Source organism: Labrus bergylta, chromosome 11, assembly GCF_963930695.1.
Source record: "Labrus bergylta chromosome 11, fLabBer1.1, whole genome shotgun sequence".
Lineage (NCBI taxonomy): Eukaryota > Metazoa > Chordata > Actinopteri > Labriformes > Labridae > Labrus > Labrus bergylta.
Genome location: NC_089205.1, coordinates 8,073,563 through 8,100,888, shown reverse-complemented (window position 1 = coordinate 8,100,888; position 27,326 = coordinate 8,073,563). Strand labels below are relative to the sequence as shown.

General features: G+C 42.5%; 5 protein-coding genes and 1 long non-coding RNA gene across 6 annotated transcripts; 4 read left to right on the top strand and 2 right to left on the bottom strand.

Annotated features, from left to right (window-relative positions):
- The first annotated feature begins 10 nt into the window (after positions 1–10).
- mfrp (membrane frizzled-related protein) lies at positions 11–8,948 on the top strand. The gene is made up of 13 exons (XM_065959937.1): positions 11–464; positions 1,642–1,750; positions 2,599–2,736; positions 2,910–3,074; positions 3,233–3,452; positions 4,641–4,771; positions 4,867–4,992; positions 5,096–5,172; positions 5,262–5,410; positions 5,567–5,697; positions 7,259–7,393; positions 7,620–7,747; positions 8,586–8,948. The coding sequence occupies exons 1-13, from the start codon at positions 411–413 to the stop codon at positions 8,808–8,810; spliced, it is 1,788 nt and encodes a 595-aa protein (XP_065816009.1). The 5' UTR covers positions 11–410; the 3' UTR covers positions 8,811–8,948.
- Positions 3,535–8,792, bottom strand: LOC136180444 (uncharacterized). Its single transcript, XR_010667093.1, has 3 exons — positions 8,568–8,792; positions 7,509–7,568; positions 3,535–4,972 (listed from the first exon to the last, which is right to left on the bottom strand). It is a non-coding gene; the product is annotated as an uncharacterized lncRNA (long non-coding RNA).
- Positions 8,949–9,335: 387 nt separating the features above from the next.
- nudt8 (nudix hydrolase 8) lies at positions 9,336–14,113 on the bottom strand. Its single transcript, XM_020644334.3, has 5 exons — positions 13,980–14,113; positions 12,453–13,337; positions 12,241–12,373; positions 10,902–10,979; positions 9,336–10,557 (listed from the first exon to the last, which is right to left on the bottom strand). The coding sequence occupies exons 1-5, from the start codon at positions 14,051–14,053 to the stop codon at positions 10,372–10,374; spliced, it is 1,356 nt and encodes a 451-aa protein (XP_020499990.1). The 5' UTR covers positions 14,054–14,113; the 3' UTR covers positions 9,336–10,371.
- A 99-nt stretch (positions 14,114–14,212) lies between these two features.
- ftr86 (finTRIM family, member 86) lies at positions 14,213–19,526 on the top strand. Its single transcript, XM_065959935.1, has 11 exons — positions 14,213–15,205; positions 15,593–15,688; positions 15,816–16,049; positions 16,141–16,303; positions 16,386–16,487; positions 16,585–16,635; positions 16,775–16,825; positions 16,932–16,973; positions 17,223–17,288; positions 17,390–17,592; positions 18,483–19,526. Exons 1-11 carry the CDS (start codon positions 14,693–14,695, stop codon positions 18,816–18,818), a joined length of 1,857 nt encoding a protein of 618 aa, XP_065816007.1. The 5' UTR covers positions 14,213–14,692; the 3' UTR covers positions 18,819–19,526.
- Positions 19,527–20,792: 1,266 nt separating this feature from the next.
- Positions 20,793–22,770, top strand: LOC109991923 (cerebellin-2-like). The gene is made up of 4 exons (XM_020644365.2): positions 20,793–20,942; positions 21,077–21,187; positions 21,500–21,640; positions 21,968–22,770. Exons 1-4 carry the CDS (start codon positions 20,843–20,845, stop codon positions 22,399–22,401), a joined length of 786 nt encoding a protein of 261 aa, XP_020500021.2. The 5' UTR covers positions 20,793–20,842; the 3' UTR covers positions 22,402–22,770.
- A 563-nt stretch (positions 22,771–23,333) lies between these two features.
- Positions 23,334–25,724, top strand: LOC136180441 (complement C1q-like protein 2). The gene is made up of 4 exons (XM_065959940.1): positions 23,334–23,380; positions 24,543–24,659; positions 24,772–24,909; positions 25,028–25,724. Exons 1-4 carry the CDS (start codon positions 23,374–23,376, stop codon positions 25,447–25,449), a joined length of 684 nt encoding a protein of 227 aa, XP_065816012.1. The 5' UTR covers positions 23,334–23,373; the 3' UTR covers positions 25,450–25,724.
- The last annotated feature ends 1,602 nt before the right edge of the window (positions 25,725–27,326 follow it).

The window sequence follows — 27,326 nt, the reverse complement described above, 5'->3', positions numbered from 1 at the left end:
TGTTCAACACTGTGAAGGAGTTTCTAACAAGTCTTTTGTAACCACTTGCGTTCAGAAATCAAGAGAAGTTCAGGTCGATGCTGCTAAAACAGGGAGAGGTGGCAGAGGACAATATGGCTGTCTCGACAATTCTCCTAATGTGAATTATATGTTTGTTTTTTTCATTTTTATCTGGGTTACATTGATGGATGTCCAACATTGGGCTCTGCTGGGCTGGACGAGCGAAGGCCGGAAGCTTAAGGAACGCTAGTGGAAGTTTTCTTTTGGAGTGAAAAGGTGAAAAATTTTAAGAAACGTCATGTTTTAACAGCCCTGTATGAAGCTTCAGTTCTCTTCACGATGTGGCCACCACGGGATAATTCATCACGACATCAGACTCTCTAAAAAGAACGAGTGGCAGCGGACTAAAAATGTCTGACCTCAGCCAAGTTGCAGTGTACTCAGACTCTTCAGATATTTACAAGGTGGGTGAGGATAACGAGACGGATGAAGATGTTAAATAAAGATGTTGAGTAGTAAACTTTGAACACAGTTATTAAGACGACTATCAGTATATTGTTCAATACTAATCTTGCAAATTTAACCCTTTAGGACCTTTCCTGAACAGCTGTTTAAATGTTTGTTTTATATGAAGTCACATTTTCTTTATCTTTACTCAGAATGTGTTTTACTATTCTTTAAATCAAGCCCTGTAGACATGGAGCCGAGCCGAGCTGTGCCAGTTCATATCTGTTTAGTCGTACTCGTAGTTGAAGTTTAGATATGAGAGCAGTTATCAGGTCAAACCAACAGGTGTTGCAGTGATGGAAGCGGGCAAGAGAAGTGGTTCAGATAGAAGTGATTGTACCCGACCTAAAAAGCCTCTGCATGTTTCTAATAAGCTCCACGAGCAGAAACGTGCTCAAACTAGGATCAATATTGGAGATGCTTTTGAAAAATGGAGAGAGGTTAGAACACAGAAAGGTTTACAGACCGATGCAGAGCTGGATAAACACTGAAGCTTCAGTGACCACCACGTGGCAACCTGCGTGAGCATCGACTCTAGAGAGGAGGGGGGGAGACAGCTCTCGACAATGTTTTGAATTTGGATTGTAGTACCCCTTTTAAACACTAGGTGTCAGAGTTACATACTGCTCCTTTAAACAAATGCACCAATGGCAGACAGAGCTTTGTAAGCATCAGTATTTTTCCCAGTTGGCCAATCAGCTAACAACAAATCAATGATAATGTTGCTCCCTAACTACTAGATATGCAAATAAACGACTGTTTGCTTAGAATTAAACTATTGTTGTGTTTAAGACCTCTTTCTACTGTCTAAAAGTAGCCAAAATAATCAGTTTATAGCTGTTCCGATATGTTGGATTAGAAAATGTTTGAAGTGAATTGACTCAGTAATGGTCATTAGACGTGAATTTATCTAAACTACTCAAACTTCAGCTAACAGACCAGGTAACATTGTTGAAAAAAGACCCTTAACATGATGACGTGATCTAACATGTGTTGGTGAATTAAACCTTACATTTGAAAGAAGACGGAACATGACTTTCTCCAGAGGTCACAGTTCACAAACGTCATCTTCTACAACTACCTTTTTTTAATAAATAAATTGTTTGTATTTATTTTCTGTTCTCCTTTCTGCAGAATGTGTTTTGCAACCCTGCCTTTGAGCTGGAGGGGGAGCGAGAGGAGAGGGTGGAGGGATTCAGGACGTCATCATCCACCCCTGAACCAATCAAACCACCAACAGCAAGTGAGTCAGCCAGTCGGCTTGCTGCTTTTTGAAACTAAACTTTATCACATTTGAATATGTTTTTTTGTTGGACGAGAAGTATTTTTGTGGCCAATTTTCCCTCCAGTTTTTTTTTTTTGAGAAAGGTCAGAAAATGTGTGTAAAACATTGTGAATCTGATTACCTAAATCAAGGATTAAAGGTGCAATTCAACAGTTTTACAAGTAAAAAACAAAATTAGGTTTGTGCATCAGAGGTGTCTGTCTTTGTGGTTGAGTGGGATCTTTCTTTAAAGAGAAAACAAGCCTGAAAGTGTCTTAATGCACACATTCTCTACAATTATAGAGAAAAGCGTATATTGGAAAATCCAGGAATAGTGTTTGACAGACGAGGATGTTTTCTAGACAGTTAAGAGTCTAATGAAAGGTTTAGTTCCAATATGAGAGACATGCAGGGTATAGGTTTTGTCTTAAATTCCTTACAAGGACTAAAATGACTAAAAGGGCATTTTGATTTATATTTTATCGATCAGGAAACAAACATGGACGTTACAATAAGAGGAGCAAATTGAATTAACACGGACGTTACAATAAGAGGAGCAAATTGAATTAACACCTCAAACAAAATAAGACAGTGGCTTCATCTTTCATCTCTTTGCAAAACTGGGCAATGTCTTATTTAATTTGTAGTGTTTGTTTTGATTCATGATGAACTTTATCTATAGGAGGGATTGCTAATGAAATGGCACGTTTTCTAAATGTGTCACAAAAAAAAGTACTCAGGTCAACATACTGTGGGTCTTCTTTGACAGTAAACACTGTTTGCATTTGTGACACTTTTTATGTGTGTGTTTGTGATCTGTCATTCAGACCTGGCCTGGGGTGTGTTCGGTGTGTGTGCGATGCGTCTGCGGGGCCCTGGTTGTGGATGGGGTGTTGTGGTGATCTCTGCCGCTGCCCTGCTCCTGTTGACAGCTATCGGACTGGCACTGGCCCTCATCCTCACACGTGAGTCACCCCTCTAAATCGGCACAACTGAAAAGAAAGACCAATTGGAAAGGCTTCAGTTTGAAGTTTGATTCCAGAGTGACAGCTTTTCTTATTTTAAATGAGTTTCTTCAGTGATCATTTATTATGTCCATGTTTGCATCATGTGATTGTGTTTTCTGTCTTTGATTTAGAGATAAAAGGCCAGGAAGTGGAAGATCAGATGTTGTCCACCAGCCTTCCAGACCTGCAGAGTGCCGGAGATGGAGCATCTACGTTACCCACAATGCCTGCTAACAGAAGTCAAATGGACATCACAGCTTCACCCCATCCTGCTAGGATCCCACCATCAGAAAAACGTACGGGATTCAAGCAAAATGGTCATTTATACGATATAATCTGATCAATTAAATGCACATGATTAACTTCATGTCCATCATCAACTAGTAAGCTTGTTATTTGCAGGATTTTCTTTCAGTGCATAAGTCAAAGAAGGTGTTCCTTTTCGCTCTCTCAGGTTGTGGAGGAGTTTTAACCGACTCAGAGGGAAGCTTCAGTTCTCCAAACTACCCTGGCTCCTACCCTCCAAACCTGCTGTGTCTGTGGGTGATCCGAGTCCCACCCCCCTTCCTGGTCCAGATCCATGTTTCCTCTCTGACCATAGAGGGGCCTTCTCCCTGTCTGTTCGACTGGCTTGAGGTGCAAGAGCAGAGGGAGCAGAGCTCTGTGGTTACCAGGTTGGTCAGACCTCCATGTTTCCTTTAATCACTGGTGAACTGAAAATAATAATAATAATAATGATAATAATAATAATAACAATAATAATGCATTTTATTTTGGGCACCTTTCATGTCACTGGAGGTCACCTTACAGAGAAAGAAAACAGTGAATACAAAACAAGAACACAATCAACTACATAAATAAAAATAAAAACAGCAATAGAAAGAAGGGCGTGGTCAGAGAGAGAGTAAGCTATTCTAAAAAGGTGTGTTTGAGGTGTGATTTGAAGGTGGGGGGAGAGTTGATGTCATGGATGGTTAGTGCGAGAGAGTTCCAGAGATGGGGGGCTGCTCGGCTGAAGGCTTGTGCCCCCATTGATGATAGGCAGAGAGGAGGTGTGGTGAGGAGCATGGAGGAGGCTGAACAGAGGCTCCGGGAAGGTGTGTGTATGTGTGCAGGAGATCAAAAAGGCACGGAGGAGCGAGGTTATGGAGAGCCTTGAAAGTGAGGAGGAGAATTTTCAAATCGATACAATATTTGACAGGGAGCCAGTGGAGTTGTTGCTGCAAAAGTCAAAAGTGCCCTCTGTGGATGATAAAATATTCCACTCGACCACCCCATCACCCTCTCATGGCCCAATATGTGCAAGAAAATGTAATTAGGGTTCCATTAGGCACTCACTGACACACTTAAAAAAAATAAAAAACGCATAAAATGTTAATCGTTACATCTCTATCTCACTTACAAAGTAGTGCCTATCTTTTGGAGGAATTTACAAATTAAAGAGGAAGCATTTGACTATTGATGTGTGGTCTCTAATAAATTGAAAGTTTACATTTGCATTATTGACTTTTTAATGTTTCTGAATTATTCAGAAATGTTTAACTCACTCTTAAAAAATTGACTTTATTATGTGCCATGTTGTTACCTTAAATTGCCACTAGATGGCACTAAAGGTGTTTGCGTATTTGGAGAGTATACTTCTGGGCTCAACAGGGTTCTTATTTTTATATTTCTGGACATTTAAAAACTTTGCTCCTTTGGCTTTCTCACACTCGGCATGATTTGTGGATTTAATAAAAAGTGCCTTTCTCGTGAATCCTTTTGAGAATTTAAAACAGAACAGTGCAGAGCTCAGAGGAGTGGAGAGAATTAATCAAAGAAAAGTCACGGATAATGAACAGATGTCTCTTTTTCTCCTACAGGTTCTGTGGTAACGTAGCACCGCCAACAGTCAACACAAACAGCAGCGCGGTGTGGGTCACCTTCCGCTCTGATGGCAGCATCACAGGCAGCGGCTTCACGGCGCAGTACAGGGCCATACTGCCTGGACACAGTCAGTAGTGTGCATGTGTCTGAATAAATACATTCACTCCTATCCATTTGAATTCATGTGCATCCGTGCGTGTTTTCTGCGGTGTGTTTCCTCAGAGAGCTGCTCCAGAGAAGAGTTCATGTGTGATGGTGGTCGCTGCCTGCTGCCTGTGTCTGTGTGTGACGGTCATCCAAACTGCCAGGACCAATCAGACGAGGCGAACTGCAGCCATAAACACAAAGGTGAGAGTTCACAGACAGAGTTGATCTAACATGGAACACACATGAAAAGGTCTATGAACTAGAGTGGACTAATGCACATTGTTTCTTGTCTGTTTTGTCCCAGAATGCGGCGGGCAGAAGACCGAGCCACAAGGCTACCTGTCAAGTCCAAACCACCCCAAGCCTTATCCTCACCAGCAGGTGAACATTAAACTGCCCAATACACTCAAAGCTGCCTTCAACAGGCCTGTGTGTTTTCACTCGTCTCTTGTTCTTTTGTTTCCGTTTAGTTTTGCATATGGTACATATCCGTCGAGGAGGGGAACGTCATCACACTGAGCTTCAGGAACTTCAGCCTAGAGACTCAGGATGTGTGCGAGTTTGATTATGTGGAGGTGCACGACAGCGCCGATCCCGGAGCTGGAAGAGTCCTGGGAAGGTGAGAGCCCTCCCCAGATGTTGGATTAAAATGTACAATAATGAAGTTAATCCTTGTTGTGGAAATCCATTATGTTGAGGGTAAATAAGGATGAATGCTCGAGTTATGTAATCACAAAGTTCTGCTGCGGCTTTTGTTCGTCTGTCTTTGTCTCAGGTTTTGTGGTAACACCTTCCCTCCTGAGCTGACCTCCTCTGGGCCCCACATGACGGTGCTGTTTGTGGCTGATGAGGGAGTGGCAGACAGCGGCTTCAATGCAACGTACCAGGCTGTGTCTGTGCTGGACAGTGAGTTCTTGCATTTGTAAGGCTAATTCTTAATAATCTAAGTGCCATCTGTTGTTTCCTTCACCTCTGATTCACCTTTGTCCCTTTCTTTTCATATCTTTAAGTCTTACCTCTATTTGCAAAGGGGGGCAACAATCCAAAAAGTATTCAATCAAGTGAAAGTACAGATATCTGTGCCAAAAGTCTCTGGTAAAAGTAGAAGTCATGTTTGAACTTGTATACTAATAAGTACAGGTTGACTGATCCTCACGTCACATCTTTGAGACTGTTCAAAGACACATCCCAGGATGCACTGGGACACGTCATCAGGGATGTTTCATGAGGTCAGTGGATGTTTCTGGTCTCACAACATCTGGCACCTTCAGTCAAGCAGCATGGCCAGGGTTGATCCGGCTGCATTGAACCTCAGTTTGCACCTCCTGATCCAAAATCGCCTAGAAGCCCTCTCTGCAGCCTCCATTGTGGACTTGATAGCCCTCCTTTTGGCAGGTCCTTTGACGCCAAGCAGGGTGTAGACCTTGCATAGTGCATGGTCAGCAAAGCCTCTGTACCCAAACTCGATGGGCTCAGAGCTCGCTTTCCAGCCTCTCCTCAGACGCCGTTCTACCAGCTCCTGTTACTTTAACCGCTTGTGCTCATTAGCCTCTTCCATGCGGTCCTTCCAGAGGACGGCCAGCTCTATTAGGAGCACATGCTTTGAAGAGACACATCTGGCTACAATAAGTTGGCGTAATGCGGTCAGGGAACTTGAGCTGCGTGCCCAAGTCTATTCGCACACATAGTTCCCAGTCCGATGTCAATTTGAGCAGGCCGGTGGCTGGTGATGCCGGTGGCTACAGCTGCTCTCCATCCCTGAGAAAGGCCATGTACCTCTGGCTTCAGACCTGCTTGTTATTGGCCACAGCTTTAAGAGGGTCTCTGCCTCTGATTTGGGCACCTGGTTGTGTTGTCAGTGATAGCGGCCCCTCAGAATGTGTTCAAGTGAACCCTGCACACAGCATAGAGAACATGCTGGTCTGGCTTACCAAGCTAGGTAGGACGTCATAAACAGCTTGGACCATGACCCGTATCATGACCATGACCCCGTGGTTCAGTCCAGGTTCCACATTCCCTGCTCCCACATGCCCACCATCCTGCTGGTCTGCTCCCTCTTTACACCTTCCTGACTAGATGGCGTCTGTCCTTGCCATGGGCCTTGTTGTTTCAAGGCTGCAGGATGGCCACTAGTTAACTTCGATCGATAGACTTGAATGTTATTTATTTCAAATGAAAAAATAATGTGTAGTTGCATGTTTCTTCACTGTCATTTACATCACCTGTCGAGTTTAGCTCTGCTGTCTGCTTCATCTTGATTTCTGTCTTACAATGAAATATTTACACCTTGTAACTTTTTCTTTTTTTGACTTTATGCTTTTAAAAATCTGACCATTCATACCTGACTCCTTTAAACGCCCCCCCATTCTTTCCATTACAGTTTTCCTTCATGCCTCTCTTTTCGTTCTTCATGTCCCATTTTGCCGCCTGTAACCAGTTTGTTTTGTGTATTCTTCTTTGTTCAAAGGGACGTGTGGTCCCAGCCAGTTTGCCTGCAGTACGGGGGAGTGTCTTCAGCAGCAGTGGTTATGTGATGGATGGAACGACTGCCCTGACGGAGCAGATGAACAGGACTGCAGCAACTCCACCTACCCTCTGTTCAGTGAGTCCTTTTTATCTGTGACCCCAATCAGAGTCCCACTTAGAGCTACTGTTTTTGTCTCCAAAGCCAGTAATGTTCACATGGAAATCTCTCTAAAAGAAAAAAAAAAACTCACCAGAGATAACGTTTGTAGTGACTTGCCAAAGAAGAGGAAAAATAAGCCTTTCTTTGTACTCTGAAAGCCAAATGACAGAAAAGTAATGAGTTGTGTTCTGCATGCCTCCAGCTTCTTCATGCGAGTCGATAGAGGTGGAGATGTGTCATGGCCTCAGCTACAACCTCACCTCATTCCCAAACATCTGGCTATCTATTGCTGACCAGAAGGAAGCTGCCACACTCCTGCGAGCATACCAGGTAAAAGCTTCTTACTTAAATCACCACCTTAAAGCTCTTCTCATGAACTTTAAGTTTGTGATGTCTTTGATGACCCTTGTTTGTCTCATCTCTTTGCTGATTTTGTCCTGAACATGTCCAAGAGTCTGCTGCTAGCTGTTAATCACACTGTGTTTGTGTTTTAGTACTTGAAATCGGTCTTGGTCTCAAGACCACATTTTGAAGGTCTCGGTCTCATCTCAGAATGGAAAGCATTTTTACTTGATATTGCCTCAGACTGGGCGGACTCCGGATTTTAAATGAGCCAGTCAAAACCACCACTGATAGGCAATTTTTCCATGTCATTACTGTGATTTGAAAGAAAAAGCCTTTTTCTAAAAGAACAAATTACTTCACTTCTTTCACATTTCAATTTTTATCTCCCAGTTACAGCAGCAACTCTCCCTGTGTTACGGTCTAAATAGCCTAAGTGACATGCCCGCTGCACACAAGATGATGATTTATCAGTGATCTTTATGGTCTTGGTCTTGACTTGGTCTTGGTTAGTGTGGTCTGGACCACAACACAACACCGTCTGACACCTACCCTGCAGCAGAGTTTTCAGACATTGTAACTATATAGATATAATCAGTCTTGTCGCTGATCGTCTAATTTGATCATATAGAGACATTATGAATTTCAGTCATTTTTCTAACCGGCTTAAAACTCTTCACAGGAGCTTTAAATTACTAATGGACATTAGAGACACTAAAAGGTTTTGCTGCTACCTGCTGGTAGCATCAACAATGTCAGAAAAAACAGAAAGCGGTTTCTTCAACATGCTGTTTCACCTCATTCTTACCTCTTTTTTGTCGTGCAGGTGCTGATGGAGCTGGCTTGTTTCGAGCCCTTGCGGACGCTGGTGTGCGGGATGTTTCTGCCCCAGTGCAGCCCTCAGGGTGGCGTCCTCCAACCGTGCCGCTCTGTCTGCTCCTCGGCTCAGCAGCAATGTAGCCACACGCTGGATCTCTTCTCCTTCAGCTGGCCCTTCAACTGTCACCTCCTGCCCGACTCACAGGACCCCATGGAGTGCTCGCTGCCTTAGTGTGAGATGATCACCCACAACCTGGTCCAGTTTGATGACACACCATATGCAGAAGTGATGAGGACCTGAAGACCTGCATTTGGAGGGACTGGTCTTTACCAATAGATCCAGAGCATTTAAGACTTGTTGTGTGAAAGCCTAACTGCAACCCTCCCCTAAAAATCCTTCAGTGCATGTATTAAATGGTTTACAGTATGTGTAGCTATTTCACTGTAAAATCTTGAAGATTCAGAGGGATGAGAAGATTTATTTCAGTTAGATTCAGAAACCAGCAAAAATATTTCCTCACTATTTATTGCTTTGATTTATGATATAAAAAAACAAATCTCACCTCCGACCAGTACAGAGAGAATTTCTTAAAATTACCTTTATTGTGTTGTCCATTATCACACCACACATTGTGCTTTAATTGTTTCAGTGCTTGTCGAGAGAACAGTCCAGATTTGAGTGTGTGGAGGATTAAAATGGACGGGTGCTGAATCAGAGATACGAGCTTCATATGGCAAAGGTTCTCTCAGAGATAAATCAGTTTAACTTGTTTGTTTATATCCTCAAAATGATAACTTAAGGTAGAAATTATTTCAAATTGAATTAACGATGTCTAAACGACCAACAGGGTTTCCTGTGCACAGCCAACCTACGATCGCACGTGCAGGTCGGTCGCAGGAACATACAATGAAAACATAAATAAATCGTGGCACACTGAAAACGACTGTACTGTCGCTTCATGGTGAGCGGACAACACATTTCTCCTGTAAGGAAGCTAAAGGTGAATCCATAGACTGTAAATATTAACGGATGAAGCCTGAGTGATGTCAGCCATCTGTTCCTGCAGGGGGCTCTGGAGGCTCATCGGCAGCAGCCGCCATGATGGAAATCCTGTCTCAACCCAACGGCAGGCTGAGAGCTGGAGCTGAGGAGGGTTTTAAGCCTCTTGACAAACCGTTACACAGCGCCCGCCTGTCAATCGTGTGTTTTAGGCTGTGGTGTGTTTGTGACTTCCGGTGTTCCTAGAGCCAGGCTCAAGTGGACACTTGGGCGACCTGCAGGATTTTGCACTTCCGCATTGGCTTCATTTTTCAAGAACGGAGGCTGAAGTTTGGGCGAAACGTGTTGTTCGCTCACAATAAAGTGACAGTAAGGTCATTTTCAGTGTTCCACAGTGTATTAGTTGTGAGCATTCAAAGAAATGTAAGCGGTCGATTATACTGAAAATACTGGTAGTTTATGGGTTTCAACCAATCAGGTGCTCCTCTTAAAAAGACTTCCAGCACCTGCACTTTATCAGCTGGCCACCGCTCTGTATTACACATCCATCACTCAGTGTGTGCATCGCTAGGAAAAAAAACCCTCCTCTTAACTGTGCTGCTGCAGAGAGAAACAAAATTCATCTTCAGAAATAACCATATTTTATATTCAGTGATTCCTGACATGGTATTTTTGAACAAAGCTTGATTGCACATTTTATTCCACATTAAGATCTTTCAGTCACATGAAGGTTGAGGGTGTACTTTGGTACCGAAAAACTGAACTTCAAACTGGATTAGCTGCGAATGAGCTGCTAACGAGGGACAACGAGTTTCAGGGTGTAGTCTAGAGCCATAGCTGTGAGACCCCACACTCGATACTTCCCGTTACGAAACACTGGCAGAGTGTAGCCGTACTTGTCACCGGTGCGAAAGTTTGTGTAGCCTCGGTTCTGAGGGTTGCACAGGTGGGACAAAGACATGGTGAAAATGTCCTCCACCTGGAAGTGAAGCAGAGACAGGAAGGGCAGTTTAGAAAGAGTTGTATGTAAAGAAAGAAACTAGAGGGTGGAGTCATTTGTTTATCAGCATCTGCCAATGAAGGCGTTTGTTTTTGTAAATAGGTAAACATGTTTGGGTCTGTGTTGTGACATTGAGTAATCAGGTCATTGGTCCAGGAGATCATTTGTTGAAAGTGAAACAATGATGTAGACTGCATGTTATACTTCTATAAGCAACTTCTAAAATCTGCCATCTGCTTGTATCTGATCAGAAAATTTTACAATAAAAATATAAGCACACTCATTACGACATTCACTCATGACAAAGGGTAGAATGACAATACCTCTCCGGGATTTGGTTTAAAGGATAAGTCCTCTAAAGGGCCGAGGTTAGCCAACACGGGAGCGATGATCATCCCCGACTGGTGAGAGAGACAACGACACAAAGAGCATCAGATTCAGAGACGGGATTGGTGTTAAAAATGATCAAACTTGGGGCGCCGGTAGCCTAGTGGTTAGTGCATGCGACCCATTTACAGAGGCTATAGTCCTCCAAGCAGGCAGACCGGGTTCAAATCCGACCTGTGGCTCCTTTCCCGCATGTCATTCCCCCCTCTCTCTCTCTTCCTGATTTCTACTCAGTCCACTGTCCTGTCTCTACAATAAAGGCATTAACAAGCCCAAACAATAAATCTTGACAAAAACGTCAAAACTGCTGAAAAATAAAAGATGCAGAATAATCTGTTATTTTGGTGAGATTTCCATTTTAACAATGTTATCATGAACGCTTGGAGCTATTCAATGAGCACTATTTACCATTTTCATATCACATATTTTGGGTTTGATATTTTTGATTGATGAATGATTAATCCAAACAATCGTTTATCAGATTAAACAATTTTAAAATGGTGCATCAGTAGCAACAAAACAGCGAGTTTCACACATGCACTCCGGAGAAAACATGCAGCTCAAATCTTCCTCAGTAGCTTATTCACACATGTCCCTCACAGCAGGTGTGGGAAAGTTTTCCCTGTTGGACAGGGGTGGGTCGGGAAGGTTAATGCTGCATTCATGTGCTGCTCGGGTGGTCCAAGTTCTTGAGTTTGGAAGTTGTTCTTCTGACTTTGGTGTGTTCACATGATTTCAGTTCAGAAAGTCAGAAACAACAGCAAAAAATAGCGTTGATGCTTCGAAGATGATAAGTGAAATGTTACTGGTAAAAGTTATAATTGAGCAAAAAGTTGATGTGCATACGTCGGGAAGTCAGGCGCCTAATTCTTTTCTGAGTTTCCGATTTGTTGTTCCGACTTGAGCAGGTGTTCATGTGCATTTTTCAACTCGGAAACTCGTTTTTCTGATGTGTCCGACACGACATGAATGCACCATAAAACCTGACATGAAAGAGATGCGGCAGCATTCCAAGATGGCAGACAAGGCAACAGAGACTGTCACTTTGATGACAGTGTTTAGCCTTTATATCACTAACGTGTAATTCCCCGCATTAATGAAGACACCATTCTCACGAGCAGAAAAGAGAATGAAGAAGGGCTGCATGATTTTGGAAAAAACTGACACTGTGATATCTCTTCGATCCGCAATAAGTTTGCATTCACACCTATAGTAAGTACAGCTCATCCTTTCCTCACATTGCATACATTAAAATTAACCAGCACTTGCACTCACCCTGTCCCTGAGAGGTTTCAGGGTGCCCCAGACCCTCTCCGTTGGCACAGTGACGCCCAGCTCCTCCCTGGCTTCCCTCAACGCTGTGTCCACGACGTCTCTGTCTGACGGATCACTCTTACCTCCTGCAAAGCTGCAAATGATTGGAAAATGAGGACACATACAGATCTCTACTAGCAATGTGTTTTTCACATTTCTAGCCTTCTACTAACCTGACATCTCCTTTGTGCCGGCCCTTCAGCATGCTGGAGCGCAGAGTGAAGAGAAAAGCCGGCTCCCCATCGACAGAGCAGAGGGAGACCAGGACTGCAGCCCATCTCTCCTGGTTCTTTCCCTTGCTTTGACTTTGTCCTATTTTTATCTTGTCCGGATCGTATAGACTCAAGTTGGGCGCCAGTCTCTGTCGACACCTGCGTTCATTCTCCAGGGATAGACAATATTTCCAGGGATCTGCTTCATGAGGGGCCGCCTGATGAAGAGCTCTGTCTTGGTCAAACTTGAGGACGGAGGGGTGCGGTCCATTGTGAGAGTGGTTCAATATCCATTGTGTACGTGTACACGAGCTTAAAGGTCTAACTAAGTGATGTCTGTAATATAGATTGCTGTGAGGAAGTTTGCACTGACTCCTGTTGGTAAGAAGGAGTGAAGGTTGGCAAATGTCCCAAGGCCTTCCCCGGGGTCGAAGGCATGTTGTGTTGACCAAACAGTCTGGGTAAGAGCTCACAGCTTTGACATTTTTATCTAAATCTTTCACAAAAGTGCATTTCAAAGAATCAGACACTGGCTTGGCGTTTACAGATACAGGAAACTTAGAGGGGTGGTGTGCGCTGGATAAAATAGCATTGGATAAGAGGTTTTTAAATGAAGCTTTTGTCAGCTGATGAGTTTCACAGTTCAGGCTACATAAAGGCTGCTGCACTGGAGGGGATACAGTCTCAGACCCCTCCTTACTGTCACAGACCCTCTCATATCTCCTCTCCTTTAAGTCTCTTGCGGGTCCAGTGAACTCGGACAACGCAGAGAGGTGGGATTCTCTCACTATCAGGAGAGGTCTTATGGGGCAAGACCAAGCCAGGATCTGAGGGCCCCGAAACATCCTTTAAAGAGAAACAGAAACACACAAAGACAGGCTTGATTAAGCATAGGTCACACGTTAGTTAATTAAACCCGAGACAACACCTGTCTCTACCTGCAGGGGGAGGAAGCAGATGATTTTGAGTCTTGTTTGGGAAGGTCAAAACCCAGCTGACCTGATCTTGAAGGTTCACCAGAACGTACTGTAATAATACTGTGATATCGCAATCAATCGTCTTTTTAGGCTTATTATACAAAACTGATTTTCCCAAATTGTCACAGATCAGCTGTTTGTGCCCAACTTTCCACAGCAAACTTTAGCTTTGACTCTGTTAAAGCGAAAGTTAGCAGCCTTAACCAAGTTTAACATACTTAACTATACCATTACGACAAATGTATAATGTCAGACTTCTCTGCTCTAAACTCAAGATAAGATACGAGCAATTGTTTTAGTCGTGTCTTAAAAACCAACAGCTGACTTGTATGCAGGCTAACTAGCATGCTACCACGTTAGCATAAGGCTAGCACACACAAAGCTAGGTTGACATCATAAGCCGAAACTTCTAAATTGAAGGGGTCCAGCATGTCTATCAGATAATAAAGAGGCGTGCAGAAGACATATTAACAGCATGGGTACGCATCATTTCAAAACGTCAAACATTCACCTTATAGCTAAGTAGCTGGCCTCTCGCCCGGCTAGCCGGTTGCCACTAGTCAATATGGCGTCAGGTAGCTTCATGCGCGTCAGTGTTGCCCTCACTGCGCTGTGATGACGCCATCACAAGTCCGCATCTCTTCTTTGTTTAGCTTTTTTTTTTTACTGCAAACCTTAAAGATGGTGTGTACGAGACAGCTTGTTAGCATTATTCATTGATAAAACAATCCTATTATTATTTAAATAATATCACTCATCAACCAGAGGTGTAGAAACCAGTCTGTCCTCAAAAATACCACTACATTACGTTTCATGAAGGTTTTATTTCTTAGCAGCCTATTACTTCACCTTCATGTGTTTTGAGCACTATAGCATATGTATCTACATTTAATTTTGTGTTAATTTAAAAGCACTATAAACTAAAGTAACCATTAGTCCATTTAACCTCAAATGTATATTTTAGGAAACCGGGAAGCAGGAAAAGAGTGACATAAACGAGAGTAAAACCTCACCCCACCTGTTTTGCCAGCTCCACCCTGAGCCCAGGTTGCCTGAGTTTTTAAGCAGCATGTGAGTCATGTGAACTGGCATTTCAGTCTCATCATCCTTGCCTGTTTTGTTAAAACTAAAAGGGACTCTGTAACATTTTTTGTGGCTGTCCATACTTCTAGTTGTGACTTCCAGGACATTAAGCTATTCAGTCTCTGTTTCACCTTGAACCACATGGCCTCTGCCTGGTCTGAAGAGGAGACCTTTGTCTGCTCAGTATGCCTGGACACCCTGAAGGACCCGGCCACTCTGCCCTGTGGACATTCATACTGCTTGGCTTGTATCCACAACCACTGGGACAAAAGAGACAGCAGAGGTGAGTACAGCTGCCCCCAGTGCAGGCAGGTCTTCAACCCTAGACCCTCGCTGGCTAAGAGCACTGTGCTAGTGGAAGCTATGGAGAAACTCAGAACCAACAGCTTCAAGCAGAGCTCCTTCACAGCTGGGTCTTCTGCCCCACCGTCAATGCCAATCTACCTGGAGGTCCTACCAGACAGAGGACCAGCACGACAGGGCAGCATTTACCCTCAGCTTCCCACTGTGGAACCCAGGCCCTGCCCTCAACACAACCAACCCATGGACCTGTTTTGCCATGAAGACATGGAGTGTGTGTGTGAAGTATGTTGCCAGCAAGGACACAAGGGACATCGTGTGGTCAAACCGCATGAGGAAAGGAGGGCGAGGCAGGTGCGTAATGGTCAAGACTAAAATAACCAGGTTAATGATGTCATTGCTCCCCTGCTGTTTCTAGTCTTTTCTGTCGTCTTGTTCTTGCTGCATATGATGAAGTGACGGCAGGTGAATCATGAAGTGTGCTTTCATATGTGTAGCATTTCCAAAATGTGGCTGAACTTGAAGTTCTTGTAAGACGACAGCTTTGTGTATCCCTTGAACAAACATGGAAGCGTTATTTCCCTGCTCTAACGGGATTTTCTGGCCAGAGTGTTTTGCAACTTTACCGATGACTTCAGCTCAATCCAATGCAATTACTACTCCAAAATGTGCGTGGGTATGAGATGCCTCTCTTTTTTAGTTTGTATTCTAAGAATTTAATTATATGTTTTGTGTTTCTAGAAAGAGCTTGTCCAAATGCAGGCTGACGTGCAGAGAAGAATCAGGGACACAGAAAAGACGCTTAATGTGCTTCCACATGTTTCCCGCCAACACAAGGTAAAAAAGCGGTTATGAGTTACTTGTTTTTTTGTTCATGATAAACACAATTACATTCATTGCATCCTCTTTTTTTTCTTACTATTCCCTCACTCCTTGCTCTTTTCTTTTCCTGCTTCAATCCCAGGCCTTGGTACAGGCTCTAGAGCAAGAGAGCTCAGATTTGTTCTCAGAGCTTGTGAAGAGCGTGAATCAAACGGGAATCCAGGTGGTTGAGCTCCTCAGCACCCATGAGGCCTCTTTGGGCAGCCAGGTAGAGGGGCAGATCAACAGCCTGGAGCAGGAGGTGGCTCAGCTGCACTGGAAGAGTGAAGAACTAAACAGGCTGGTGGGCATGCAGGACCACATCTGCTTCTTGAAGGTAAAACAGATTTCAACGGATGAAGAAAGAATAAGGCTCAGCATTGATAAAACCAAAAGTGTAATACTTGTATTTGTAATACTTGTATAAGAATTTCTTCACCATGGAGCTGCCGGGTCAGACTGGTGCCACAAGAGAGCCAAACCTGAGTCAGGATCAAGCAGAGGTGTCCTCCATCCGCTCTGCCTTCAAAGAACTGCAAGAGGCAATACAGGAGCAATGCAAAGCAAGTGTGGCCAAGATCTGCATATTATGTCAGTATTACTCTTTACTTTTGTTGTTTTACTCCATTTTCTTTTCTTCCTAAGTCAGTCAAAACTTTCCTTTTCTTTGCAGTGAATCAGGACCATGTGGCTCCAACAACCAACGGCACAGAAGCAGCAGCAGGGAGCGCTACTGCAGCTGATAACAGTCGTCAGTGCAGTGCAAGAAACACAGGTAAAAATCCTGTGAACAAAATAAGCCATTGCAATTTAAAGAAAAAAATCATTGTTAAAAAGAGAGTTTTTGCAACGTATGCACTTTTTTTCCTTAGTATATGAGATGACAACAGACCCTCCACCTTTGCCACCACCACGATCTCAGGGTGAGTTAATTTAAAATCTTCATATTCTGTTTGATTATCGTTCATAGAATAAATGCTCATGTAGCTGTAGTAATACTGGTTGTTGGAAAGTGCGTCCTTGAGTCAACATGTTCGCTATCTATCTATTTTCCCAACTCAGGTCAGGAGTCTTCCCCCAAATCTCAATCTCTGCAGCCTGCAAGTCTTCACGGTAAGAAGAAGAGCCTGTTAAAGCACTTAAAACAAGTACTCGTGATGTTTAGTTCATCAGCTCCTTTGTTGCTTTTCTTCTGCTCTCTCTCTCTCTGGACATGAAGCTTCAGCGCCCCCTCCTCCGTACCTTCCTCCTCAACCTGAAGGTACAACAACCCTTCAGTTAGCACTAAGTGAAGTAGGCATGACTTTTGATTTAAAAAAACAAACAAACGACAAAACGTGCAAATTAAGACAACCAATAGTTCTATTTAAATTTCCATTCATAAATTTTGTAAACCTATAAGCTGACAAACACTAATAGCAGAAATAGTAACCATCCAAATCATAAATGGTGACAAAGAGGTTATAAATATTTAATCTTTTGATTCCATGAATCTGTTTTGTCCTTTCAGCACCTCCTGTAACTAAACTGGGACTTGCTAATCCAGACCCCAAGACCAGAGGGGAACTGCTGAAATGTGAGTCGTTCATTTTCTACATTTTATAACAAACGAAAGAAGGAAATGTGAAACCTTTATGAGGGTCAAGGTTTTTCACTAAAATGCATCTCTTCCTTTAGTCCGCTTTGAACCCACCATGGACCCTAACACGGTGTACCGCCATGTGCAGTTGTCAGATGGAGGTCGCAATGCCAAAATGCGGGCAGAGAACCTGAACCCACCGGACCATCCAGAGCGCTTCGACTTTTGGAGACAAGTTGTCTGCACAGAGCCCCTCGCAGGGAGCCCTTACTACTGGGAGGTGGAGTGGACTGGCCAGAAGGTGAGCGCTGGGGCCTCAGAGGAGGGATGGGTTGTTTCAGCGAGGGTGTTTGCTCGTTCAGCTTACAGGGGAATCCTTGTTATTTGAAGAAAGTTAATATAACATTAAAGCACTAATTTTAGACTCCAACAAAGGACTGTGAACTTCAGGGACCAGTTGTTCATAATAGTTTAATCCAGATGAGAATGATCCGGATTTGGTAATCCACTTTTTTTCTGGCAAGAATCAACTAATTGAGCTCAGAAAAACTGATTTGGATCAACCAAATCCAGATACAGACTTTTTAAACGATTACCAAATCAGGATTAACATTGATATAACACTAAATACTTTGTCCACAGAGGGCGCCAAAACCCACTCTAACGTAAAGATCCTCACAGTTACTTTAAATTAAACATTTAATGTTTAATTAATGTATGTTTTTTTTTCAGTGGTTAGCATCATTGTATCACAGCAAGAAGGCATGGCTTGGAGTTAACATGTTCTCCCTGTGCATCATATGCTTCCTCCTAAAGTCCATAGACATGCCTTCTGAGTTAATTGGTGACTCTAAATTGCCCTTAGGTGTGAGTGTGTTTTGATATTTGTCTCTGTATGTCAGCCCTGTGATAAGCCCTGCGGTGTAACCCCACCTCTTGTCCAATGACAGCTGGGATAGGCTCCAGTCCCCTGCAACCCCAAACGGGACAAGCAGCATAGATAATGGCTGGATGTTTGATATTGCTTCTATTTGGGACGCACTTCTTGCAAGTCATTCTAAAATAACAAAATGAGAAGCAGTGAGATTTTGGGGAGCACATGTTGTCCACTGACAAACGTCTAATGATGAAATATTTCCCATCAAGATTTTACTTTCCTAATCTATGTCATCCATCCATTGCTCCCCACAGATCACCATCGGCGTGGCCCACAAGGAGATGGAGCGTAAAGGCTCCGGTGACACAAGCCGTTTGGGCCACAATAATCTCTCCTGGACCTTGTACTGGTCCGGGACTGGCTTCTCCTTCTGGCACGATGGCAAAGAAAAACAACTGGGCTCACCTAAGGCCCGACGAATCGGGGTATATCTGGACCAGCATGCAGGGATTCTAGCTTTTTACCGCATTGCCAAGAACCAGGCTGAACTCATCCACCGCTACCAGACCCAGTTCACAGGTCCGCTGTATCCAGGGTTCAGGTTCTGGGCAGGAGTAGGGACAGGAGTGACTATTTGTCCTTTGGATTAAACTGAATCTGACTTGTGATGATATTCTGTAAATGACATAAGATGTGATGGTGTTTAGAAATGTCTGGGTTCATGACATCATTCTGTCTGAAGCCTGTATTGTTGTCTAAAGTTATTCTTTGTAATTTAATAAAAAACACATGCACATTAAAGAGTGCTCAAGCCGTTGGGGGGTTTGGTGACTTGCTCAAGGGCACCTCAGCATGTACTAAGGAAGTTACCTGGCACCTCTCCAGACTTTGTCCATGACTATGTCCATGACTTGAACCAGTAACCCTCCAGTTCCCAACCCAAGTCCCTAAAGACTGAGCTATTGCCACCATATTGGATATTTTCTTGTTTTTATTTACCAAAATCTGCAAGCAAACTCCTGCACACTGTCTCACTGCAAAGTCTGGATTTGTGTTCCATCAAAGATTCAATTTGACCAAAGTTGGTACATCCTCACTTATTATCTCTTGGAGCCAACATTTTGTAAGTCTCTCTCTTTCTTTTTCCAAACCTTCATAAGCCTCTGTTTGTGCCAGTAAACTCTCGTAATACAAAACTATTCATGGAGGGACAATGACGCTCTCATTTTACATGTGGTGGCAACAGGTTGTCAGAAAGAAGCGGACAAAGCACTGCTGGCTTCTGGGTGAAAATATGTATCTTAAATGAGAGATTTTAAAATCTGATTGGTGGAAAAACAATAAACACAAACACATGACACCCTTCGCGCTCACTTCCTGGTTTAGCCTTCCATAACAGATTTATATGAGTTGAAGCCCCTGAGAGGAGTTTTTACCTCGTTATGAAACAGACTGAAATGAATACTGATGCGTCAGAATTACCCACTAGCAAACAAGACCATCAAAGTGACAAACACTGACTTTTTAAAAATTATTTATGACTATTTCTGTTACTGCTGTGACGGGATAGGTGTCAGACAAGATGATTTACAACAAGCTGAAGAAACAACATTTTAGTCCAGTGGAAAATTTCACATTTAGTGTGTTTACATGGACTTTAGTATCCCGTTAAGAGCCTCCCCCTGGTTTTCATCACATTCAGGATATGGTGTTTACCTGCACACAGAAACCTAGTTGTTCATATCCCTGTATACATTATAAATAAATACAAGTATCCTGTTTTCTGATTACTGCATCTTATTTGTTCAGGCGTCTACAACACAAACTGCAGCAATTTAGAAATCTGAGAAAAACGAGACCACTGTGGTTTATTGCGAGCTTAGCACTATTAAATGCCAACATTTCTTCATCATTCCAGAATAAGACGCTCTCATTGCTGCCGCCATCTTTGTTTTGCTGGTGCACTTTGCTGAGGCCATGTGCGGGTGGTAAAGAAACCGGGGTAAAGCATTTACAGTATCCTGATTTCTTTTGGAGTTCATCAGGTAGTGAAATCTGGTTCCTCAAAAATCATGTTTACATCCACAAACACAAAATCGGGATACTTAAAAAACAGATCAAAACCAGGATATGTAAACGCACTCACTAAGTGATACACTGAACTGTTTAAAGGAAGCAGGATGGGATTTTTTTTAATATAATGTTACTGCCACATGCACGAGACAAGAAAAGCTAATAGGTAATATGTACTGCTTTGTCCACAGGGGGCGCCACGCAGAAGCTTTAATATTTGCTTTTTCAGCGCTGCAATCTGACTTTGTGTGATACATAATGACACGTATATTACACATGTGAACACAGGAAATAGTCTTTATGTGCTAATGGGAACTCAGAAGCAGGTTGCCTTAGAAGATAGTTGATACCTGACCTACTTCTAAAACACAAAGCCCTGGAGGTGTATGTGTGTGTGCGTGTGTGTGTGTGTGTGTGTGTGTGTGTGTGTGTGTGTGTGTGTGTGTGTGTGTGTGTGTGTGTGTGTGTGTGTGTGTGTGTGTGTGTGTAAAGCCATCAAAGGTAAAGAAAATGTATATGTGTGTACAGGTGGTAAGAAAAGAAAGGTGGCCTGTAAGGGTAAAGTAGGAGGAGCTGTTTGAAAGCCAGAAGACTAGAACTGATGGAAGACAAATATATATATACAGGTGTGACCCTGCATCGGCCCATCACGCCTCCTGCTCTTCTGAAACCAGCATCAGTTTCCAGTCTGACTATGAGAGGTAAGACTACATGTTCATTATATATCACTAAAAGTGAGACTTTCGGACCGTCATATCTTCTGTTCTCACACGAGTGCAATGTTGGCAAACTTTCTGGGTTTTAGTACTATATGCATTTGCTCTTCTGCTCCCAGGTTTTGTATTGCTGTGCTTGCTGGAGGCGGCCTTTATCCAGGCCAAACATTATACCTGGGGTGGGCCTGGAGACACTGGCAGTGGAGCTGTTGATCCCAACACAGAAAATTGTGAGAGACTGCCAACCAACTAGTTAATGGTCTGAATGTATCTAATCAATGTCGCTGCCTATCTATATCTGCTGCAGTTGTCTGTTGTTATGTCGATTTTACAGAGTTGTTGTATCATGTGTGTTACTTCCTAAAAGCCTAACCAGGGGCAAGGACCGCAAATTAGCTATGGCTAGAAGTCCGATATACACATTGCATCAGTTGCACTTTAATCAGATGTATCAATCAAATAAACTGACTTTCTGTTTTCTTCTGTGTGTGTGTGTGTGTGTGTGTGTGTGTGTGTGTGTGTGTGTGTGTGTGTGTGTTCAGTGTGTCTTATGGACCAGGCCTCGTGTGGCTGCTGTCTGATGCAGCAGCAGATCCACAGGATGAAGGAATTCTTCAACATGAGCCTCAATGAGCTGGAGAAGGAACTGACAAAGACAAAGACGGTCCTCAATAATGTCAGAGGTGAGACATAAATGCACAAGCTACAGTAACCTCCTCAATCACTCTTTGAAGATGTAATTTAGGGTTTATACACATTATAGTAAGCGTCAAAAGACAATTAAAAACCAGAATACTTCCATTAAAGTTTCTGAAAACTCTCTTGGTATTGGGTTGCAATTAAAAGCAGTTTTGAATGAAGAATGCAGCTAATTTGCTGTTTATTTCGAACCTTTGCATCGTTCTTGTCAAAGTCTTCACAGTTGCTGGTTTTGAGTGTTGACCAAGTTTGACTCAGTTCGCTTTTCCAAATGCATCCTCACATGTTCCCTCTCTCCTCTGTCTCTGCAGCCAGCCGCAGTGCCTTCTCTGTCGCCCTAACCAGTCAGAGCAAACTGGAATGCTTCGGCCCCCACCGCGACGACAAGCTCATCCGTTACAAACATGTCTTCATCAACCTGGGAGAAGGCTACAATGTGGACACAGGTATCTTCAGCGCTCCCCGCTCTGGGGTCTACAGCCTCGCCGTCACCGTCTACAGCGATTCTGGTTCTCCTGGTAACACCTTGGCGGCCTGCGTGGGGCTACTGGTTAACGGACTGGTGGTGGCAGGGTCGAGAGAGAAAAATATGCAAGACCAAGAGGACAGTGCCACCATTGTCATGGCCATCCACCTGAAGGCTGGGGACAAGGTGGCTGTCAACCTTCCCATTGGATGTTTCCTCTGCGATGACAGCAGCCATTATAACACTTTCACTGGTTTCCTACTTTATGCTACTGACTAAGTTAGGGAAGAGTCGCCGCTCAGATGCTTCGACAACCCTCACCCGCCTGACTAGAGTTGAGTGATGTATGAAATCTTACAACTGTGACAATTTCTTTAGCATTTTTATAACAGATATAACCCATATCCAAACACTGCTCTCATCTACACTTTGCCTGATGTTTTGGTAATGTAGGGAAAGTAAAAATGTAAGTTAATTGTTGTGTTGTTAAGATGTCTCTGTTCGGGCTTTCCTCACCACTCATTCCTGTCATATCGTTTAAGTACTTGTGTTTGAATAAATCTGGCACTCATTGGCTCGACTGTAATGAAAACTGTGATTGAAATCTGTGACATACCTAAAAAAGAAATAAAAGTCTACATAGCTGTAGATGCTGTCTTCTTGGATTATTCCTTTGCACAAATACATTTTTCGTCTGTACAGTCAGCCCCAGATCTGGTAGTTGCATCCAAACAAAAAAAAGTACTTTAGTCAGCGCTTCATCTCTTTTCAGTTCAAGGAAAGACGGACAAATAACCGCCTACTTTGGGCTTCTAATTTTCCTTACTGACAGTAAAATTAGTCTTATCAATAAAGCTGTATCACTGTTATTATTGGCTGCAGAAGTTAAACCTGAGCTCCAGATACAGAACACCTCACCTCAAGAGATAAGTGACACCAGGGTGGCTTCCTAAACAAAGCTGTGGAGGGTGTGTCTGTGTGTGTGTGTGTGTGTGTCTGTGTGTGATATTTAAAAAATGAGAGCCCCTAGCGACGTAGAAATAAATTGCCCGAATTTAGAGATTAAAGGGCGGAGATTAAAAAATAAAAAAAAACAAGACAAGGAGGAGCAATGTGTAAAGAAGAGGATTAAAAAATGGAGAGGTAACGAGGGAGGGGCTCCATGAAAAATATAAATGCATAAATTGTGTCTCATGTTCGCTCTGCACACCTTCAATCCTTTCTGATCCATCACAGTTTCCCAGCATCATCATGAGAGGTGAGAGTGAATATGAATGTTTTGGAGCTTTACAGGCTGCTTTGACTCTATGACTGCAAAGTTTAAACATTATGGTGAGAGTAGTCGTGACTAAGGGTGGTTCATATCCAAATTGTGAAAAAGTAGAAGTTCTGTACATCACAAAAACGCATTTAGAGGACCTGCAAATTCATCTTTAGAAGAGATGATGTAAAAGGTCGTACTTAGAAAAGGTCTCAAGTCAAGATTGTACAACATGCTGTCTTCTGACTCGCCAAAAAATTCAGAATATATGATTGTATATGAATGCAAGGAAAGAAAATGTGCAATCCTGAAGTAGCGGATGAAGATTGGAAAGTATCTTATGCTTTCTCACACTGAGTCTGTAAATACACATTTTAAACTATTGCAACATAAGTGGTGGTTAATGGGGACTCAGCCACATGTACATCAATATAACAGACCTGTGGTAGTTATCTGCATAAAATATATGGAAATAAGAGGGATGTTCTGGCTCACATTTTTAAATCTTTATCATCTCATGTAGCATCACAGACCTTAGAGGAACAACATGCCGTCTCACTGTGTACTTTGTAAATGGTTGAAATGACAATGTAGAGAACTTGACTCACCTTGTTCTGGTGGTAAAAGCATCAACTTCCCATCTAGACGTTCAACATGTGAATGTAAAAAAAGCTGTATCTTATTGTGCAAAAACTTAAATAAAAAGCGCTGTGGTCAAAAGGAAACGTTTTCATGTTAAGATTTTTAATATATTAAAACAAAATGCAGAATAACCTTTAGTATACTGAAGTATGATAGTGTGACTTTATTCATGAACGGTCCGATCTCAAGAAATGGCTATTAAATAATTTGTAAATCTATACATTGTTTTTTTTGTTTCATTATTTTTTTGTGTTAGTCTGATGTCACTCTTGCCTGACACCTTATTCGATCTGCCATTTTGTACTGTGATAGAGGACCACAATGGAAATAAACCCTCAGGCTTTTTTTGTGTATTTTAATACTCAACTATTCATTTTTCTTAAAAAGAGTCTGACATGTGTGTGTTACATTTTGTCAAGCAGCTTACATTTGTCTGAAAATTACAAACAGGCAGGAACAGATGTTGTCACACTCGGCTCAATGCCTCTAATAATCAATACTTTTCTTCGTTCACCAGCTGTAGTGCTGCTGTGTCTCCTCCACGCTGCTTTTGGCAAACATGATGGTAAAAAATATTCCTGGACCGGACCTGATCACGAAATGCTCTGGCCAGTTGACTCCAGCCAAAACCACAGTGAGCGATAGATTGTTCAGGTCTTTTCTTCATGTGTCAGTGTATCTGCATGTGCCCTGTGTTAACGACCTGATGTATTAATGTGTGTGTGTGTGTGTTTGTGCTCACACAGAGTGCGAGTCGAACATGTTGCCGTGTGGCTGTTGCCTGATGCAGCAGCAGATGTGGAGGATGGAGGAGTTCTTCAACTACACCCTTGAAGCGATGAAAACGGAGCTTACAATCGCAAAGAGGACCCTCAACGATACAGGTGAGCGATGAATCTGTGAGTAACACAAACCGAGGGACAGCAGGATGCCATCGAAGAGTAAAAACCGACTTCTCATACCTCCAGCTTGACTTTTCTCTTCTTCTGTCTACATTTCCAGTCAGCCGCAGCGCCTTCTCAGTTGCTCTGAGCCTCGACCAAGACTGCTTCGGCCCCTTCAATGACAGCAGGATCATCATCTACAAGCACGCCTTCTTCATCCTGGGAGGCAGCTACAGCTTGAGCACTGGTATCTTCACCGTTACCCGCTCTGGGGTCTACAGCCTCTCGGTCACCATCTACGGGGCTCATGTTTCTGGGGAGACCATGTTGGCCTGTGCCAACCTGGAGGTCAACGGCAAAGGGGTGTCTTCCCTCCTGGAGAGTAATGGCCAGGACCTTGAAGACAGTGCCACGGTTGTTTTGGCCGTAAATCTGACGGCCGGGGACGAGGTGGCCGTCATCTTGCCCAAAGATTGTGTCCTCTGTGACCATAACAACTATAACACGTTCACTGGTTTCCTGCTGTATACTACGGCCTAGTCTTTCAGATGAAACACGTGTGTTGTCACATTTATGACTTGTAGTGATCTCTAATGGATCTTTGTCTGGTTACGCATCAAGAACAACAACGAAGTAAACCGTATTGTGTGTGTATTACCTTTCTTAGATGACCCGCTTATAAACTCGATAACGTCTTTGTTGCGTCGTGCTTTGAAGAGTCTTTGTTCTATAAACTGATCATCTTAAGATGATATCTGTATTAGAAATATGAATAAGAAACAAAACGCTGTAACAAAACTTACAGAAATAATAAACTGCACTTTAAAAAAAAAAATTACTTGTGTGCTCCTTTTTTTTTCATTCTTCATACCTGAATCAAAACAAGAGATTGTTGATTATGTTGGATTATTAATGAATCAGGGGATCAATCCTCAAAGAGCTTTAAAAGCCCAACTGGGGCACTGACTCATGCAGGGTGGGCCTGAAGTGTGATGTGCAAACACACACACACACACACACACACACACACACACACACACACACACACACACACACACACACACACACAAATGAATATAACTTAAATAACTTCAGTCAAATCGACTATAAAACACAAAAAGGAAATGTGTGTTCAAAGCCGCAATTTAGACTACTTAAAACGTTGAATGCAAAAACCTGCACACTTTTAATTTGGCAAGAATACATGACTTGGCAATGTTTTGGTCCTGTAACATTTACAGTTACTTTATTGCAAGTAAGATTTTAAGTCATATGTAGGCCTCACTGTCTTGTGAAATAGATGTGCAACATATTTATTTACAGGTTAAAGTACAAACAATAGAAAATATGCTATGCTAAAAAAAACCCTCCTGCACACTTTTAATTTTGCAAGAAAACATTAGTTGTTTTGGTCCTGTAACATTTTGATTTACTTGTTTTACAAACAATAGAAAATATGTTACTTTAAAGAAAACTACTAGCAGCCTTTTGCAACAAAAAAAACAGTAAGTGTGAACATAAGTCCACCTCTGACAGGGCAAATAGCCAATACCAGTTTAGGATTTTTGGCCAATCAAAATTCATTTCCCAATGAGAAACAGAAGATATCGAGGGACTATCTGTATGAAATGTGGATTTACAGATTATTGGATCGACTCCTCGTTTGGATTAGAGTAACATTTCACAAGTTTTACTTTTAAGTTAACATTAACTTTAGTATGTATTCAAGTGAGATTAATGTTGTAGTAATACTTTGAGTTATATTAAAGATGCAGTGAGGTGTCATCTTATTTCATCGAAGATGAAATGCCCGCACACTCGCTCAAATGCCACAAAAAGTTTTTATTCCATCGCAATCACAGTGTTTGTACCAGAGGTCTTCTTCAGGTGGTAACTACTGAACGTAGAAGACCTCTGGTTGAAACGTTATGACTATGTGTGGGTGTATCTTCTTCCTCAGTCTTCTGTTTTTGAGCCGCCCTGCACCTATGTGATATTTGTATAACTACCCCCCTTTTTCTTGTTCTTTTAAAATGCAAAATATCAAAAAGAATACAAAGTTTAAATCAAAAGGGTGAAGGTGTCTCAAGTAATGATTACGTAGAAATGAGAACCTCAGATTAATAGCAGGTTGATAGTTTTTTCTTGCATTATTTGTGTTTTGAGTTTAGGACAGGAGAAAATGGACCCAGGACAACAAATTATTCAGTGCTTTCTGCAAAAAAATCTTGCACACTTCTCTTGCTCAGAATCACAAATATATAAAAAAAAATCACAACGTTTCGGTCTCTTTGAACCTGACCACACTTTTGTGTTGCCAAGCAAGAGAAATATGCAGGTTTTTTTTTCTTTTCAATATAAAATTCTTGACACACCATATCTGTTTCAAAAGCTGTGAAGAATATAATCATGAACAG

Coding starts and splice junctions, on each gene's coding strand:
- LOC109991923 (XM_020644365.2), top strand. CDS start 20,843: ATGGAAGACAAATATATATATACAGGTGTGACCCTGCATCGGCCCATC. Junction 21,188..21,499: donor TGATCCCAACACAGAAAATT/GTGAGAGACTGC, acceptor GTGTGTGTTCAG/TGTGTCTTATGGACCAGGCC. Junction 21,641..21,967: donor GGTCCTCAATAATGTCAGAG/GTGAGACATAAA, acceptor CTGTCTCTGCAG/CCAGCCGCAGTGCCTTCTCT.
- ftr86 (XM_065959935.1), top strand. CDS start 14,693: ATGGCCTCTGCCTGGTCTGAAGAGGAGACCTTTGTCTGCTCAGTATGC. Junction 16,636..16,774: donor GCCACCACCACGATCTCAGG/GTGAGTTAATTT, acceptor TTCCCAACTCAG/GTCAGGAGTCTTCCCCCAAA. Junction 16,974..17,222: donor CCTTCCTCCTCAACCTGAAG/GTACAACAACCC, acceptor TTGTCCTTTCAG/CACCTCCTGTAACTAAACTG.
- mfrp (XM_065959937.1), top strand. CDS start 411: ATGTCTGACCTCAGCCAAGTTGCAGTGTACTCAGACTCTTCAGATATT. Junction 1,751..2,598: donor AATCAAACCACCAACAGCAA/GTGAGTCAGCCA, acceptor TCTGTCATTCAG/ACCTGGCCTGGGGTGTGTTC. Junction 4,772..4,866: donor GGCCATACTGCCTGGACACA/GTCAGTAGTGTG, acceptor GTGTTTCCTCAG/AGAGCTGCTCCAGAGAAGAG.
- nudt8 (XM_020644334.3), bottom strand. CDS start 14,053: ATGAAGCTACCTGACGCCATATTGACTAGTGGCAACCGGCTAGCCGGG. Junction 13,338..13,979: donor GCCAGCTACTTAGCTATAAG/GTGAATGTTTGA, acceptor TTCTCTTTAAAG/GATGTTTCGGGGCCCTCAGA. Junction 12,374..12,452: donor CGGCACAAAGGAGATGTCAG/GTTAGTAGAAGG, acceptor AATCATTTGCAG/CTTTGCAGGAGGTAAGAGTG.
- LOC136180441 (XM_065959940.1), top strand. Junction 24,660..24,771: donor TGACTCCAGCCAAAACCACA/GTGAGCGATAGA, acceptor GTGCTCACACAG/AGTGCGAGTCGAACATGTTG. Junction 24,910..25,027: donor GAGGACCCTCAACGATACAG/GTGAGCGATGAA, acceptor CTACATTTCCAG/TCAGCCGCAGCGCCTTCTCA.